This window comes from Oncorhynchus nerka, unplaced genomic scaffold (assembly GCF_034236695.1).
Source record: "Oncorhynchus nerka isolate Pitt River unplaced genomic scaffold, Oner_Uvic_2.0 unplaced_scaffold_934, whole genome shotgun sequence".
In the NCBI taxonomy this organism is placed as follows: Eukaryota; Metazoa; Chordata; class Actinopteri; order Salmoniformes; family Salmonidae; genus Oncorhynchus; species Oncorhynchus nerka.
In genome coordinates, this window is record NW_027040372.1 from 236,408 (window position 1) to 253,525 (window position 17,118).

A 17,118-nucleotide genomic window follows, 5' to 3' on the forward strand; every position below is an offset into this window, starting at 1 on the left:
TCAATAGCAAGGCTATGCTCACTGAGTCTGTACATAGTCAAAGCTTTCCTTAATTTTGGGTCAGTCACAGTGGTCAGGTATTCTGCCGCTGTGTACTCTCTGTGTAGGGCCAAATAGCATTCTAGTTTGCTCTGTTTTTTTGTTAATTCTTTCCAATGTGTCAAGTAATTATCTTTTTGTTTTCTCATGATTTGGTTGGGTCTAATTGTGCTGCTGTCCTGGGGCTCTGTAGGGTGTGTTTGTGTTTGTGAACAGAGCCCCAGGACCAGCTTGCTTAGGGGACTCTTCTCCAGGTTCATCCCTCTGTAGGTGATGGCTTTGTTATGGAAGGTTTGGGAATCGCTTCCTTTTAAGTGGTTATAGAATTTAACGGCTCTTTTCTGGATATTGATAATTAGTGGGTATCGGCCTAATTCTGCTCTGCATGCATTATTTGGTGTTCTACGTTGTACACGGAGGATATTTTTGCAGAATTCTGCATGCAGAGTCTCAATTTGGTGTTTGTCCCATTTTGTGAAGTCTTGGTTGGTGAGCGGACCCCAGACCTCACAACCATAAAGGGCAATGGGCTCTATGACAGATTCAAGTATTTTTTAGCCAAATCCTAATTGGTATGTTGAAATTTATGTTCCTTTTGATGGCATAGAATGCCCTTCTTGCCTTGTCTCTCAGATCGTTCACAGCTTTGTGGAAGTTACCTGTGGCGCTGATGTTTAGGCCAAGGTATGTATAGTTTTTTGTGTGCTCTAGGGCAACGGTGTCTAGATGGAATTTGTATTTGTGGTCCTGGTTATTGGACCTTTTTTGGAACACCATTATTTTGGTCTTACTGAGATTTACTGTTAGGGCCCAGGTCTGACAGAATCTGTGCATAAGATCTAGGTGCTGCTGTAGGCCCTCCTTGGTTGGTGACAGAAGCACCAGATCATCAGCAAACAGCAGACATTTGACTTCGGATTCTAGTAGGGTGAGGCTGAATGTTGAAGAGGGTGGGGCTTAAGCTGCATCCCTGTCTCACCCCACGACCCTGTGTGAAGAAATGTGTGTGTTTTTTGCCAATTTTAACCGCACACTTGTTGTTTGTGTACATGGATTTTATAATGTCGTATGTTTTACCCCCAACACCACTTTCCATCAGTTTGTATAGCAGACCCTCATGCCAAATTGAGTCGAAGGCTTTTTTGAAGTCAACAAAGCATGAGAAGACTTTGCCTTTGTTTTGGTTTGTTTGGTTGTCAATTAGGGTGTGCAGGGTGAATACATGGTCTGTTGTACTGTAATTTTGTAAAAAGCCAATTTGACATTTGCTCAGTACATTGTTTTCATTGAGGAAATGTACGAGTCTGCTGTTAATGATAATGCAGAGGATTTTCCCAAGGTTACTGTTGACACATATTCCACGGTAGTTATTGGGGTCAAATTTGGCTCCACTTTTGTGGATTGGGCTGATCAGTCCTTGGTTCCAAATATTGGGGAAGATGCCAGAGCTAAGGATGATGTTAAAAAGTTTTAGTATAGCCAATTGGAATTTGTTGTCTGTATATTTGATCATTTCATTGAGGATACCATCAACACCACAAGCCTTTTTGGGTTGGAGGGTTTTTATTTTGTCCTGTAACTCATTCAAGGTAATTGGAGAATCCAGTGGGTTCTGGTAGTCTTTAATAGTTGATTCTAAGGTCTGTATTTGATCATGTATATGTTTTTGCTCTTTATTCTTTGTTATAGAGCCAACAATATTGGAGAAGTGGTTTACCCATACATCTCCATTTTGGATAGATAATTCTTCATGTTGTTGTTTGTTTAGTGTTTTCCAATTTTTCCAGAAGTGGTTAGAGTCTACATTTACATTTACATTTAAGTCATTTAGCAGACGCTCTTATCCAGAGCGACTTACAAATTGGGTCTATGGATTCTTCAATTACATTGAGCTGATTTCTGACATGCTGTTCCTTCTTTTTCCGTAGTGTATTTATGTATTGTTTTAGTGATTCACCATAGTGAAGGCGTAGACTCAGGTTTTCCGGGTCTCTATGTTTTTGGGTGGACAGATTTCTCCATTTCTTTCTTAGATTTTTGCATTCTTCATCAAACCATTTGTCATTATTGTTAATTTTCTTCGGTTTTCTATTTGAGATTTTTAGATTTGATAGGGAAGCTGAGAGGTCAAATATACTGTTAAGATTTTCTACTGCCAAGTTTACACCTTCACTATTACAGTGAAACGTTTTACCCAGGAAATTGTCTAAAAGGGATTGAATTTGTTGTTGCCTAATTGTTTTTTGGTAGGTTTCCAAACTGCATTCCTTCAATCTATAGCATTTCTTAATGTTACTCAGTTCATTTGGCTTTGATGCCTCATGATTGAGTTTTGCTCTGTTTCAGTAGACTGTGATTTTGCTGTGGTCTGATAGGGGTGTCAGTGGGCTGACTGTGAACACTCTGAGAGACTCTGGGTTGAGGTCAGTGATAAAGTAGTCTACAGTACTACTGCCAAGAGATGAGCTATAGGTGTACCTACCATAGGAGTCCCCTCGAAGCCTACCATTGACTATGTACATACCCAGCGTGCGACAGAGCTGCAGGAGTTGTGACCCGTTTTTGTTGGTTGTGTTGTCATAGTTGTGCCTAGGGGGGCATATGTGGGAGGGAATGCTGTCACCTCCAGGCAGGTGTTTGTCCCCCTGTGTGCTGAGGGTGTCAGGTTCTTGTCCGGTTCTGGCATTTAGGCCGCCACAGACTAGTACATATCCCTGGGCCTGGAAATGATTGATTTCCCCCTCCAGGATGGAGAAGCTGTCTTCATTAAAGTATGGGGATTCTAGTGGGGGGATATAGGTAGCACACAGGAGGACATTTTTCTCTGTTAGGATAATTTCCTTTTGAATTTCGAGCCAAATGTAGAATGTTCCTGTTTTGAGTAATTTAATGGAGTGAGTTAGGTCTGCTCTATACCAAATTAGCATAGCCCCTGAGTCCCTTCCCTGTTTCACACCTGGTAGTTTGGTGGATGGGACTACCAGCTCTCTGTAACCTAGAGGGCAACCAGTGGGTCCGTCTCCTCTACACCAGGTTTCTTGCAGGATGACAATGTCTGTATTACCGATTTCTTTGGTGAGGTCTGGGTTTCTGCTCTTTAGGCCAAAGGCAGATGACCTCAGGCCTTGGATATTCCAGGATGATATAGTGAAGGCTTTTTGTTCCATAGAGTGTCCAATGTTGTTGGTCGTGGTTTGTCCTCAGGCCAGTAAGTGTGAGCAGAGACTGCTGAGCATCTGGTACATGCCATTGGCTTGGGCGAGTGTGAGAGTGGGGGTTGGGACTGTTTGCCCCCTCACTACCTGGGCGTATGTGTGGCTTCCATGTTGAGGCCGTCTTTGCGGGGGTGGGGTGCATGGGGTGGGCAGGAGTGGCATAGGTCTGATCTGAGGGGGCCTAAATGGGGTGTGGGCATGGTTGACGTGGGGGGGTGTTGATTGGTTGGGGTGGGGATGTGTCTGGGGGTGCTGTGGTCTGGATATAGGTCCTCTCGGCGTGGCTCCAGGGGGTCCCGCAGGTCTGGGAGTGTCTTGCTGGTCTGGGCGGGGTTTCTATTGATATGTTGCTCCTGTGTGAGGTGTTTGGGCACTGCTGTCTTGTATAGGTGGACCTGGTCGTAAAGGCTGTTCAAGTCCAGGGTGGAGTGGTGGGCACTGCTGCCTTGTAGAGGTGGACCTGGTCATAGAGGCGGTTCAGGTCTAGGGTGGAGTGTTGGGCACTGCTGCCTTGTAGAGGTGGACCTGGTCATAGAGGCTGTTCAAGTCCAGGGTGGAGTGGTGGGCACTGCTGCCTTGTAGAGGTGGACCTGGTCATAGAGGCTGTTCAGGTCTAGGGTGGAGTGTTGGGCACTGCTGCCTTGTAGAGGTGGACCTGGTCATAGAGGCTGTTCAGGTCTAGGGTGGAGTGTTGGGCACTGCTGCCTTGTAGAGGTGGACCTGGTCATAGAGGCTGTTCAGGTCTAGGGTGGAGTGTTGGGCACTGCTGCCTTGTAGAGGTGGACCTGGTCATAGAGTCTGTTCAAGTCCAGGGTGGAGTGGTGGGCACTGCTGCCTTGTAGAGGTGGACCTGGTCATAGAGGCTGTTCAAGTCCAGGGTGGTGGTGGGCACTGCTGCCTTGTAGAGGTGGACCTGGTCATAGAGGCTGTTCAGGTCTAGGGTGGAGTGTTGGGCACTGCTGCCTTGTAGAGGTGGACCTGGTCATAGAGGCTGTTCAAGTCCAGGGTGGAGTGTTGGGCACTGCTGCCTTGTACAGGTGGACCTGGTCATAGAGGCTGTTCTAGTCCAGGATGGAGTGGTGGGCACTGCTGTCTTGTACAGGTGGACCTGGTCATAAAGGCTGTTCAGGTCTAGGGTGGAGTGTTGGGCACTGCTGCCTTGTAGAGGTGGACCTGGTCATAGAGGCTGTTCTAGTCCAGGATGGAGTGGTGGGCACTGCTGTCTTGTACAGGTGGACCTGGTCGTAAAGGCTGTTCAAGTCCAGGATGGAGTGGTGGACACTGCTGCCTTGTACAGGTGGACCTGGTCATAGAGGCTGTTCTAGTCCAGGGTGGACCTGGTCATAGAGGCTGTTCTAGTCCAGGATGGAGTGGTGGGCACTGCTGCCTTGTACAGGTGGACCTGGTCGTAAAGTCCATGGTGGAGTGGTGGGCACTGCTGCCTTGTACAGGTGGACCTGGTCATAGAGGTTGTTCAGGTCCAGGATGGAGTGTTGGGCACTGCTGCCTTGTATAGGTGGACCTGGTCATAGAGGTTGTTCAGGTCCAGGATGGAGTGGTGGGCACTGCTGCCTTGTAGAGGTGGACCTGGTCATAGAGTCTGTTCTAGTCCAGGGTGGAGTGGTGGGCACTGCTGCCTTGTAGAGGTGGACCTGGTCATAGAGTCTGTTCTAGTCCAGGGTGGAGTGGTGGGCACTGCTGCCTTGTAGAGGTGGACCTGGTCATAGAGGCTGTTCTAGTCCAGGGTGGAGTGGTGGGCACTGCTGCCTTGTAGAGGTGGACCTGGTCATAGATGCTGTTCTAGTCCAGGATGGAGTGGTGGGCACTGCTGCCTTGTAGAGGTGGACCTGGTCATAGATGCTGTTCTAGTCCAGGATGGAGTGGTGGGCCAGGAAAACATTTGGCACAGTCACAGGAAATACTTGCTTTTTATGGTAGCAGGGTGGATATAACCACTTGTGCATTGGGGAAAGTAGAAGAAGCTTTTTCAATCACTCCCTTCAGTGCTGTGCTCTCAGGTCATTTGTGCCTGTGTGTATTATTATGTTGCTGGGTGACCCTAGTTGGTCCTCAGACAGAAAGAAGGTCTATTGCACGCTGGGTGTTTGGACACACTGAGTTTGGACACACGTTTTCTTGTATATATTTCCAGTTTGAGTCCATAAGGAGTACAATCTGTGTCTTGTGTTTGTCCTCAGTGGGTGTGTGGGGGGGGGTGACTCTCTGTGTCTTGGGTGAGTCATGCTCTTACCTCGCTCTCCCTCTCTCTCTCTGTCTCAACATCTCTCTCTCTCTCTCGTTCTCTCTCTCATTCTCTTTCTTTCTCTTTCTCTTTCTCTCTCACTCTCATTCTCTCTCGTTCTTTTTCTTTCTCTCTCTCTTTCATTCTCGCTCTCTCTCTCTCTCTCTCTCTCTCTCTCTCTCTCTCTCACTCTCTCGTTCTCTTTCTTTCTCTCTCACTCTCATTCTCTCTCTCTCTCACTCTCATTCTCTCTCTCTCTCTCTCTCTCTCTCTCTCTCTCACTCTTGTTCTCTTTCTTTCTCTCTCACTCTCATTCTCTCTCTCTCACTCTCATTCTCTCTCTCTCATTCTCTTCTCTCTCTCTGCTCTGCATGTGATTTCATCTCCATCTATCTGTATATTCCATACCACTCTCTTCAGAAAATGATGTCCCCTTTAATCGTCAACATAGTAAGCCTTAGCAGCTAGCCAGTTGCAGCACTCCTTTAGAGACACCTTAGAGTTGATCCTGGTTTGCCAATGTATCTTGTTATTCTGGCTACAGGGTTACGCTGCGACTCTAGACAGCATGAGTGTAGTTATTCTAACATGCTGGTTGGTCAGTCAGCCAGCCAACCAGTAAGCTAGTTATGCTGTGATCTTGGTAATCATCCGTAGAATGCTGAGTAGATCCTGTGATCCTGAAAACTGTTTCTTTTCCAGGTAATTAAACAACAGACCTTGTGTCAGAACATTGGCAGTGCTGTTACCATGGAGACTGGCAAGCGAGGCTTGGTGAATGTGATAACGCCTGGCAGCAGCTCCGTGTCAGAGCAGAGAGAGAACAGCATCAACAACAGCATGCCACTCCGGGCTCCTCTAACCACCTTGTTCCTCCACACAGTGCCAGGCCTTTCTTCACACCCCCAGGCTCAGCCAGCTGCCTCCTTGGACTCCACGACCCTTCGTCTGTCCATCCCTCAGCAGGGCTCCACAGACTCCCTACCCTTCCTGACTCTCCACCTACCAGCCAGGCTGCAGCTGCACCAGCAGGCCCCACAATCAGGCCTGGGGGCGCATGTGTCCCTGAGGGCCTCTGTGTCTGCAGCCAGACCCTCTAGGTCCGCTGGGAAGCACCTGTGTCCTCACTGCGGCCGGGACTGCATGAAGCCCAGTGTCCTGGAGAAACACCTGCGCTGCCACACCGGGGAGCGGCCCTACCCCTGCACCACCTGCGGCATCTCTTTCAAGACCCAGAGCAACCTCTATAAGCACCGCCGCACACAGGCCCACGCACGCCTCAGCTCCGGGTCAGGGCAGAGGTCGCTCGGATCTCTGGGCAGTTTACAAGGTCACTCCTCCCTGAGCAGCATGGACACTCTGCAGGGACACCAAGCCAGTCTGCAAGGTCACTCATCCCTGGGATCGATGGACAGTCTGGGCAGTCTACAGGGCAATTCCTCAGTGAGCAGCTTGGACAGTCTACAGGGCTATTCCTCCCTGGGAAGTCAGGACAGTCTGCAGGGACACCGTCTGCAAGGTCTCCAGGACAGTCTATTCAGTTTACAGGGTTCCAGGGATACACTCACCTCCAGCCCCTCTCTAGATACCCTCAGCCAGGACCCAGGTAGTCTGGAGAATGGCAGCTCTCTCTCTGCTACCACCACCCTCTCCCCCAGCCCTGGCCAGAGGAGTGGGACAGAAACAGGTAGAGACACAGACAGAGACACAGGCTGGGCCCTGCAGCAGGCTGGGTTAGAGGGTCTCCTCCTGGCTGCTGGGGGGAGCCAGAGTATAGAGTTATCCAAGAGGAGGAGAGAAGCGGAGGATACGAGGGATGAACTGAGAGAGAGCAGGAAGGATAAAGATAGAGAGAAGTCAGTGTTGACCCTGTCCCGCCACCTCCCGCTGCGGAGACAGCAGGCTGCCATCTTGTCTCAGTGGGAGGGTTCTCTGGCTAGGGGGATGGCCCAGAACCAAGACAACTTCCTGTCTAGAGGGAAGTCCCAGAGCCACGACAGCACAGACTCCGGCTACAGCGAGACCTCCAGCCCTGGGTCTGGACCATACAACCCTGGGTCTGGACCACACAACCACAACCCTGGGTCTGAACTACACAACCACAATCCTGTGTCTGGACTACACAACCCTGTGTCTGGACCACACAACCACAACCCTGGGTCTGGACCACACAACCCTGGGTCTGGACCACACAACCACAACCCTGGGTCTGGACCCCACAACCCTGGGTCTGGACTACACAACCACAACCCTGGGTCTGGACCACAAAGCCACAACCCTGGGTTTGGACCACACAGCCCTGGGTCTGGACCACACAACCCTGGGTCTGGACCACACAATCCTAGGTCTGGACCACACAACCACAGCATGGAGTCAGTGGCAGAGTCTAGTATGGAGATACACGACCAGCAGGACACCTTCCACACACAGCCTGATCAAACTAACACCACACACACACATACACTCACACAGCCTTCACACACACCCACACAGCTAAACGCCACACACACACCCACACAGCCAGAACTCACCGTGTCTCAGCCCAGGAGCACAGTTTCAGTCCAGGCCCAGCAGAGTCTTGAAGAGAGAATCTCCAAGCTGATCTCAGAGAACGATGCAGTGGTGGAGGACAAACACCTGAACACAGTCCGACCCAGGAAGACCCTCTTGTCCAAACAGGGCAGCATCGACCTGCCAATGCCCTACACCTACAAAGATTCCTTCCACTTCGATATGAAGACCAGCAACAGGCCTCCTACAGCCAGCGCTGGGATGGCCTGGCAGAGAGGGGACAGGGGAGGAGGGTGGCCAGGTCTGTATAGTTCGGTACCTACCCAGACCTCTACCAGCCTGGAGCAGGGGCATCATGCCCCCCTGACCCGTAGTAGCTCCCTGCCTCACTGTGTGAGCCTTCAGGGTACAGTCAGAGCCAGCTCGGCCTCTCCTCACAACCCCCATCCTCACCAAAGAGACTGGCTATACCTGGGCCGTAAGGGCAGCTCTGGACTACTTTACCCAGTAGGCTTTGCCACCAAGTCTGTTGACCGTCGCGCATCAGGCCACCGCATGCTGGTCAGACAGGCGGCCGTGGACAACCTCCCGACGGACGGACCATTGACGTTAGCAGTCGGCGACAATGTCATTCCCTGCGGTCTTGGCTCAGATGGAGACGGAGGCGTGGATGGAGAGCTGAGTAGAAAGAGTGGTAGGAAGAAGTCCCAGAAGTTTGCCTACAGTAAGTGGTACAAGTATGGAGGAGGAGGAGGAGGGACGTTCACAAAGCTCTACAGCCCAGAGAAGGCAGCTGATCCTGGTGTGTTGAAGGCTAAAAGGTTATTAGCTGGTCTGGAGCCAGAGAGGGTCCTGGGGGTTCAGAGAGGCCCAGCAGTAAGCAGAGACCTGGTGACATCACTGGTCTCAAGTAGTGCCACTGTGTGTCTTCCATCCTGTCTCCAAGACAACCTTTCACCTGTCAATCATGTCCACTCATATCGAATGCCCAGTCATCTCCATAACACACCCACTTCCTGTCTCACACCCAGTTATCTCCACACCACACCCACTTCCTGTCTCACACTGAGTCATCTCCATACTACACCCACTTCCTGTCTCACACCCAGTCACCTCCATACCACACACACATCCTGTCTCACACCAAGTCATCTCCATACCACACACACTTCCTGTCTCACACCGAGTCATCTCCATACCACACCCACTTCCTGTCTCACACCCAGTCACCTCCATACCACACACACATCCTGTCTCACACCAAGTCATCTCCATACCACACCCACTTCCTGTCTCACACCGAGTCATCTCCATACCACACCCACTTCCTGTCTCAAACCCAGTCATCTCCACACCACACCCACTTCCTGTCTCACACCTGGTCATCTTCATACCACACCCACTTCCTCTCTCAAACATCCCCTCCAGAGAACCCAGTCAGTCTCAAAAGAAGTGTTTTCTAACAGGACTGACTGTGTGTCTATGACAGTGACCCACCAGGAGAAACACACCAACTGTGTGTCTCAACGATGTGGAAGCCATGTTCCCTCAGAGAGGAAGAAGCAGAAGATTGAGAATAACGTCTGTCTTCTGGAGGGAGGAGGAGGCCTACACAGCAGCAATAAACTGAACCAACTCTCATCCTCAGTCAGAAGTGGGATAGCCAAGCCCTCCTCCTCCTCTGATTCAGCCAAGACCAGTTTCCTCCCTAAGTACCAGTTGAGGCTTCCTACAGACTCAGGGCCTACGGGCCTCACCCAAACACAACCTAGAGGCCCTGTCAGGGTTTCATCAGTCACAGGCGTAGGACAGGGTCAGGGCAGGTTTGCTACACCTGTGACAGCTCTAGATCAAAGCCAGTCTGCTACACCTGTGACAGCTCTAGATCAAAGCCAGTCTGCTACACCTGTGACAGCTCTAGTTCAAAGCCAGTCTGCTACACCTGTGACAGCTCTAGTTCAAAGCCAGTCTGCTACACCTGTGACAGCTCTAGTTCAAAGCCAGTCTGCTACACCTGTGACAGCTCTAGATCAAAGCCAGTCTGCTACACCTGTGACAGCTCTAGTTCAAAGCCAGTCTGCTACACCTGTGACAGCTCTAGTTCAAAGCCAGTCTGCTACACCTGTGACAGCTCTAGATCAAAGCCAGTCTGCTACACCTGTGACAGCTCTAGTTCAAAGCCAGTCTGCTACACCTGTGACAGCTCTAGATCAAAGCCAGTTTGCTACACCTGTGACAGCTCTAGATCAAAGCCAGTTTGCTACCATCACAGCCACAGCGGTGAAGCAATCTGCCACACCACCCACAGCCTTAGTACAGAGCATGCCCTGGAAAACATCAGTACATGGTCAGTGCCCTACAGCCAACACCACTTCCACAACAACCCTCCACCCTGCTCTCACAGTAGCAGACCATGTCAACCCTCTAACTTATGTTACAACAGAGGTTAACCCTCCGTGTCATACGATAGCAGCTTTAGCATGCCATACCATACCATTCACTAAAACACAGTCATCACCATACCATACATCAGTAGCATACCCTGCTATACCATTCACTGTTAGTCACAGCAGCCAGTCAGAGGGTCAGAAAGTGTTCCACGTGAGGACAGCGGACCTCCACATCTGTCTCCAGCTCATCTCAGACGAACAGCTGGCGCTCATACAGCCTCAGATAGAACGACAGGATACAACATCAGAGCCTCAGATAGAGAAACAGGATATGACATCAGAGACAGGGCCTTCTCATGGTGGCGTCCATGGAGCGATGGGAGTAGCGGTGGATCCACTAGGAACCACAATGAAGAAGGAAGCGCTCCAAACCAGCTCATGTATTCTACCTGACGCTGAAACACAGGGGGGGACAGCAAAGCATGTGACACAGGAAGTCACTGGAACTTTGGATCCAGTAGAACCTTCTTCATCACAACATGAGAACAACAGAGGTTTCTCTGGCGATAAAGAGTGGCAGCATTCAGCAGCAGTATGTTGTCATGACCTGGACCATCCCTCAACAGACACCCTCTGTAGTCCTGGAACTCCTCTCACTCAGACGGACAGATCAGACATGACGGAAGCTGCTCCTCTAACCAACACAGAGCAGAACCTGTCTCGTAATGGCTATGTTTCACTTGAACCACCTGACCCAGGACTATCTTTCCAGAACCACCCAGACACCAACACCGTCCTAGAGACTACAGGACTATCTTTCCAGAACCACCCAGACACCAACACCGTCCTAGAGACTACTGGACTATCTTTCCAGAACCACCCAGACACCAACACCGTCCTAGAGACTACTGGACTATCTTTCCAGAACCACCCAGACACCAACACCGTCCTAGAGACTACTGGACTATCTTTCCAGAACCACCCAGACACCAACACCGTCCCTAGAGACTACTGGACTATCTTTCCAGAACCACCCAGACACCAACACCGTCCTAGAGACTACTGGACTATCTTTCCAGAACCACCCAGACACCAACACCGTCCTAGAGACTACTGGACTATCTTTCCAGAACCACCCAGACACCAACACCGTCCTAGAGACTACAGGAGTATTTCCTCAGAACCACCCAGACTCCAACACCTTCCTAGATACTACAGGGCTATATCCTCAGAACCACCCATATTCTGTCAACATGACTCCAGCTCTGCCTCACAACCGGGGTGCCCAGTCTAGAACTCTCCAGAACCACCCAGACACCAACACGGTCACAATGCTTCTTCAGAACCACATAGACACTAGCAACGTGACTCCAGCTCTGCCTCACAACCGGGGTGCCCAGTCTAGAACTCTCCAGAACCACCCAGACACCAACACAGTCACAATGCTTCTTCAGAACCACATAGACACTAGCAAAGTGGCTCCAGTCAGTCTATCTCTGCCTCTATTTCTCCCGCCGAGGACACCAGGTGGTGTAGCTTCTGCCTCTCTGGGAGGTGTGGAATCAGCCAGGAGTCAGACCGACAGAGGAGAAGAACAAGGCCTTCCTCTGCACCTCCTCCTTTCTTCAGACAGGACAGTCAGTGAAGTGGTCAGCCCCTCTCATCAGGGCTGGTCTGAACAGGGCATCAGTGAAGTAGTCAGCCCCACTCATCAGGGCTGGTCTGAACAGGGCATCAGTGAAGTAGTCAGCCCCACTCATCAGGGCTGGTCTGAACAGGGCATCAGTGAAGTAGTCAGCCCCTCTCATCAGGTCTGGTCTGAACAGGGCATCAGTGAAGTAGTCAGCCCCTCTCATCAGGTCTGGTCTGAACAGGGCATCAGTGAAGTAGTCAGCCCCTCTCATCAGGTCTGGTCTGAACAGGGCATCAGTGAAGTAGTCAGCCCCTCTCATCAGGTCTGGTCTGAACAGGGCCTTGATACCACTGAGAACAATGTTGTCGTCCTCCCTAGCAAAGCTGTATCGTCTCTCTACAATCATGTCTGGGACAGTCCTGGGGAACCCAACTCAGCTGGACCACTGGTCTCTACTGGGCTGCCAGCTGTAGAACCCAACTCAGCTGGACCACTGGTCTCTACTGGGCTGCCAGCTGTAGAACCCAACTCAGCTGGAACATTGGTCTGTACTGGGCTGCCAGCTGGAGAACCCAACTCAGCTGGAACACTGGTCTGTATTGGGCTGCCAGCTGGGGAAGCCAACTCACCTGCCGTCAACCACAGCCTCACAGCAGGTAGGAACACCTCTTATTCATTAGTATGTTCTAATGTAACACTGATTCCTGGTCAAGTCTAATATTAATTTTGTAAATGTAATATTATTGTCAATACTATTGTGAACTGTGAAGACATTTCTGAAATCTTTGTTTGTGCCACAAGGTGTCAGTAAGATATCGTGGTTCCTTTCAGATCCTCTCTAGATGTTATCACATGTTCTCAGATGGGCATTTCCATGTAAAAGGTCCCATCAGAATCAACAAAACACAACCATGTTAAAGTAAAGACCCCTGCCAATTCATATCAAACCTTTTTAGTTTTGGATAAATTATTTTACCTTCTGTACGTTTAAGAACATTTGCTGTGTTCCTTGTCATTCCATTACCAAAAACCCCCATATCTTTAAGATATTGTCTCGTTGCTCTCCCTCATGAGGTGGGAGGATAATGAACATTTACAGAAGGTGCAGGCAATGGTAGACCTACCCATTAGTTAAAGTGATTTTACTGATATACATTTTGTTTATGAATTATTAAATTATTAAAACTGGTAATTCCATTATCTAATTGGTAACAGATTTACCAAAAAATCTGCAACAGAATCACTGCAACTGAATTGGCTACAAAAGGAAGTCACAAACCACAGTTGGGTCTCCTGCTACTGTCCTCTCTTCCACTAACATACTGATACTGTCCTCTCTTCCACTAACATACTGATACTGTCCTCTCTTCCACTGACTGTTATGTTCAGCTCATAGTGTCTCCTGTTATGTTCAGCTCATAGTGTCTCCTGTTACTGTCCTCCCTTCTACTGACTGTTATGTTCAGCTCATAGTGTCTCCTGTTACTGTCCTCCCTTCTACTGACTGTTATGTTCAGCTCATAGTGTCTCCTGTTACTGTCCTTTCTTCTACTGACTGTTATGTTCAGCACATAGTGTCTCCTGTTACTGTCCTCTCTTCTACTGACTGTTATGTTCAGCTCAGTGTCTCCTGTTACTGTCCTCCCTTCTACTGACTGTTATGTTCAGCTCATAGTGTCTCCTGTTACTGTCCTCTCTTCTACTGACTGTTATGTTCAGCTCATAGTGTCTCCTGTTACTGTCCTCCCTTCTACTGACTGTTATGTTCAGCTCATAGTGTCTCCTGTTATGTTCAGCTCATAGTGTCTCCTGCTACTGTCCTCCCTTCTACTGACTGTTATGTTCATCTCATAGTGTCTCCTGATACTGTACTCTCTTCCACTGACTGTTATGTTCAGCTCATAGTGTCTCCTGTTATGTTCAGCTCATAGTGTCTCCTGTTACTGTCCTCTCTTCCCCTGACTGTTATATTCAGCTCATAGTGTCTCCTGCTACTGTCCTCTCTTCTACTGACTGTTATGTTCAGCTCATAGTGTCTCCTGTTATGTTCAGCTCATAGTGTCTCCTGTTACTGTCCTCCCTTCTACTGACTGTTATGTTCAGCTCATAGTGTCTCCTGTTACTGTCCTCCCTTCTACTGACTGTTATGTTCAGCTCATAGTGTCTCCTGTTACTGTCCTTTCTTCTACTGACTGTTATGTTCAGCTCATAGTGTCTCCTGTTACTGTCCTCTCTTCTACTGACTGTTATGTTCAGCTCAGTGTCTCCTGTTACTGTCCTCCCTTCTACTGACTGTTATGTTCAGCTCATAGTGTCTCCTGTTACTGTCCTCTCTTCTACTGACTGTTATGTTCAGCTCATAGTGTCTCCTGTTACTGTCCTCCCTTCTACTGACTGTTATGTTCAGCTCATAGTGTCTCCTGTTACTGTCCTCCCTTCTACTGACTGTTATGTTCATCTCATAGTGTCTCCTGATACTGTACTCTCTTCCACTGACTGTTATGTTCAGCTCATAGTGTCTCCTGTTATGTTCAGCTCATAGTGTCTCCTGTTACTGTCCTCTCTTCCCCTGACTGTTATATTCAGCTCATAGTGTCTCCTGCTACTGTCCTCTCTTCTACTGACTGTTATGTTCAGCTCATAGTGTCTCCTGCTACTGTCCTCCCTTCTACTGACTGTTATGTTCAGCTCATAGTGTCTCCTGTTATGTTCAGCTCATAGTGTCTCCTGTTACTGTCCTCTCTTCTACTGACTGTTATGTTCAGCTCATATTGTCTCCTGTTATGTTCAGCTCATAGTGTCTCCTGTTATGTTCAGCTCATAGTGTCTCCTGTTACTGTCCTCTCTTCCACTGACTGTTATGTTCAGCTCATAGTGTCTCCTGTTACTGTCCTCCCTTCTACTGACTGTTATGTTCAGCTCATAGTGTCTCCTGTTATGTTCAGCTCATAGTGTCTCCTGTTACTGTCCTCTCTTCCACTGACTGTTATGTTCAGCTCATAGTGTCTCCTGTTACTGTCCTCTCTTCTACTGACTGTTATGTTCAGCTCATAGTGTTTCCTGTTACTGTCCTCCCTTCCACTGACTGTTATGTTCAGCTCATAGTGTCTCCTGTTACTGTCCTCTCTTCTACTGACTGTTATGTTCAGCTCATAGTGTCACCTTCTACTGTCCTCCCTTCCACTGACTGTTATGTTCAGCTCATAGTGTCTCCTGTTATGTTCAGCTCATAGTGTCTCCTGTTATGTTCAGCTCATAGTGTCTCCTGTTATGTTCAGCTCATAGTGTCTCCTGTTAAGTTCAGCTCATAGTGTCTCCTGTTATGTTCAGCTCATAGTGTCTCCTGTTACTGTCCTCTCTACCACTGACTGTTATATTCAGCTCATAGTGTCTCCTGTTATGTTCAGCTCATAGTGTCTCCTGTTACTGTCCTCCCTTCCACTGACTGTTATGTTCAGCTCATAGTGTCTCCTGTTACTGTCCTCCCTTCTACTGACTGTTATGTTCAGCTCATAGTGTCTCCTGTTATGTTCAGCTCATAGTGTCTCATGTTACTGTTAGAGGTAGGCTAGTTGAGAACAAGTTCTCACTTAAAACTGCAACCTGGCCAAGATAAAGCAAAGCAGTGCGGCACAAACAACAACACAGAGTTACACATGGAGTAAACAAACATACAGTCAATAATAATATATACAAATCTATATACAGTGTGTGCAAATGGAGTAAGGAGGTAAGGCGAGAGCATACAGGTCGCAGTGGTGGGTGGAATGTGGGGCTTTGGTGACTAAACGGATGGCACTGTGATAGACTGCATTCAGTTTGCTGAGTAGAGTATTGAGGGCTATTTTGTAAATGACATCGCCAGAAGCAGTTGGTGAACCAGGCGAGGCAGTCATTTGAGAAACCAAGGCTGTTGAGTCTGCCGATAAGAATGCGGTGATTGACAGAGTCGAAGGCCTTGACCAGGATTGCACAGCGGAGAAAGTACGGTGGGATTCGAAATAATCAGTGACCGGTTTGTTAACTTGGCTTTCAAAGACTTTAGAAAGGCAGGGCAGAATGGATATAGGTCTATAACAGTTTGGGTCTAGAGTGTCACCCGCTTTGAAGAGGGGGATGACCGCGGCAGCTTTCCAATCTTTAGGAATCACGGACGATACGAAAGAGAGGTTGAACAGGCTGGTAATAGGGGTTGCAACAATGGCGGCGGATAGTTTTAGAAAGAGAGGGTCCAGATTGTCTAGCCCAGCTGATTTGTACGGGTCCAGGTTTTGCAGCTTTTTCAGAACATCAGCTATCTGGATTTAGGTGAAGGCGAAGCTGGCGAGGCTTGGGCATGTAGTTTTAGGGGGTGCGGAGCTGTTGGTCGGGGTTGGGGTAGCCAGGAGGAAAGCATGGCCAGCCGTAGAGAAATACTTGTTGAAATTCTTGATTATTGTGGATTTATCGGTGGTGACCGTGTTTCCTAGCCTCAGTGCAGTGGGCAGCTGGTAGGAGGTGCTCTTATTCTCCATGGACTTTACAGGTTAGGTCCTACTAGTGGACTTTATTGTCCCAGAACTTTTAGGAGTTTGTGGAGATATGGAAGTCCTTCGTCCAAAGCTTGTTTATTTTGTATTTGTTATGGAACGCCATTAGTTCCTGCCAAAGCAGCACCTACTTTTCCTGGGGTCCAGCAAAACTAAGGCCGTTTATACAATTTTAACAACATTACAATACCTGCAGACTGTGTTCCCTCAGACCCCTTCTCCACTACCACATATGTACAATTCAAAATCCATGTGTACGTGTGTGTGTGTGTTTGTTCGTGTGTCTCTTCTCAGTCCCCGCTGTTCCATAAGGTGTGTTTTTATCTGTTTTTTAAATCTGATTCTCCTGCTGCATCAGTTAGTTGATGTGGAATAGAGTTCCATGTAGTCATGGCTCTATGTAGTACTGTGGAATAGAGTTCCATGTAGTCATGGCTCTATGTAGTACTGTGGAATAGAGTTCCATGTAGTCATGGCTCTATGTAGTACTGTGGAATAGAGTTCCATGTAGTCATGGCTCTATGTAGTACTGTGGAATAGAGTTCCATGTAGTCATGGC

At 48.8% G+C, this 17,118-nt stretch overlaps 1 protein-coding gene across 2 annotated transcripts in view; it reads left to right on the forward strand.

Annotated features, from left to right (window-relative positions):
* Positions 1-11,691, forward strand: part of znf831 (zinc finger protein 831) — a 79,405-nt gene extending 67,714 nt beyond the window's left edge. For both annotated transcript variants that reach the window (XM_065016641.1, XM_065016640.1), the window contains one exon: positions 6,199-11,691. In XM_065016641.1, the coding sequence (XP_064872713.1) occupies positions 6,247-11,691 (5,445 nt within the window). In that variant the 5' untranslated portion in view covers positions 6,199-6,246. The remainder of the gene's footprint in view (positions 1-6,198) is intronic.
* Positions 11,692-17,118: the final 5,427 nt, after the last annotated feature.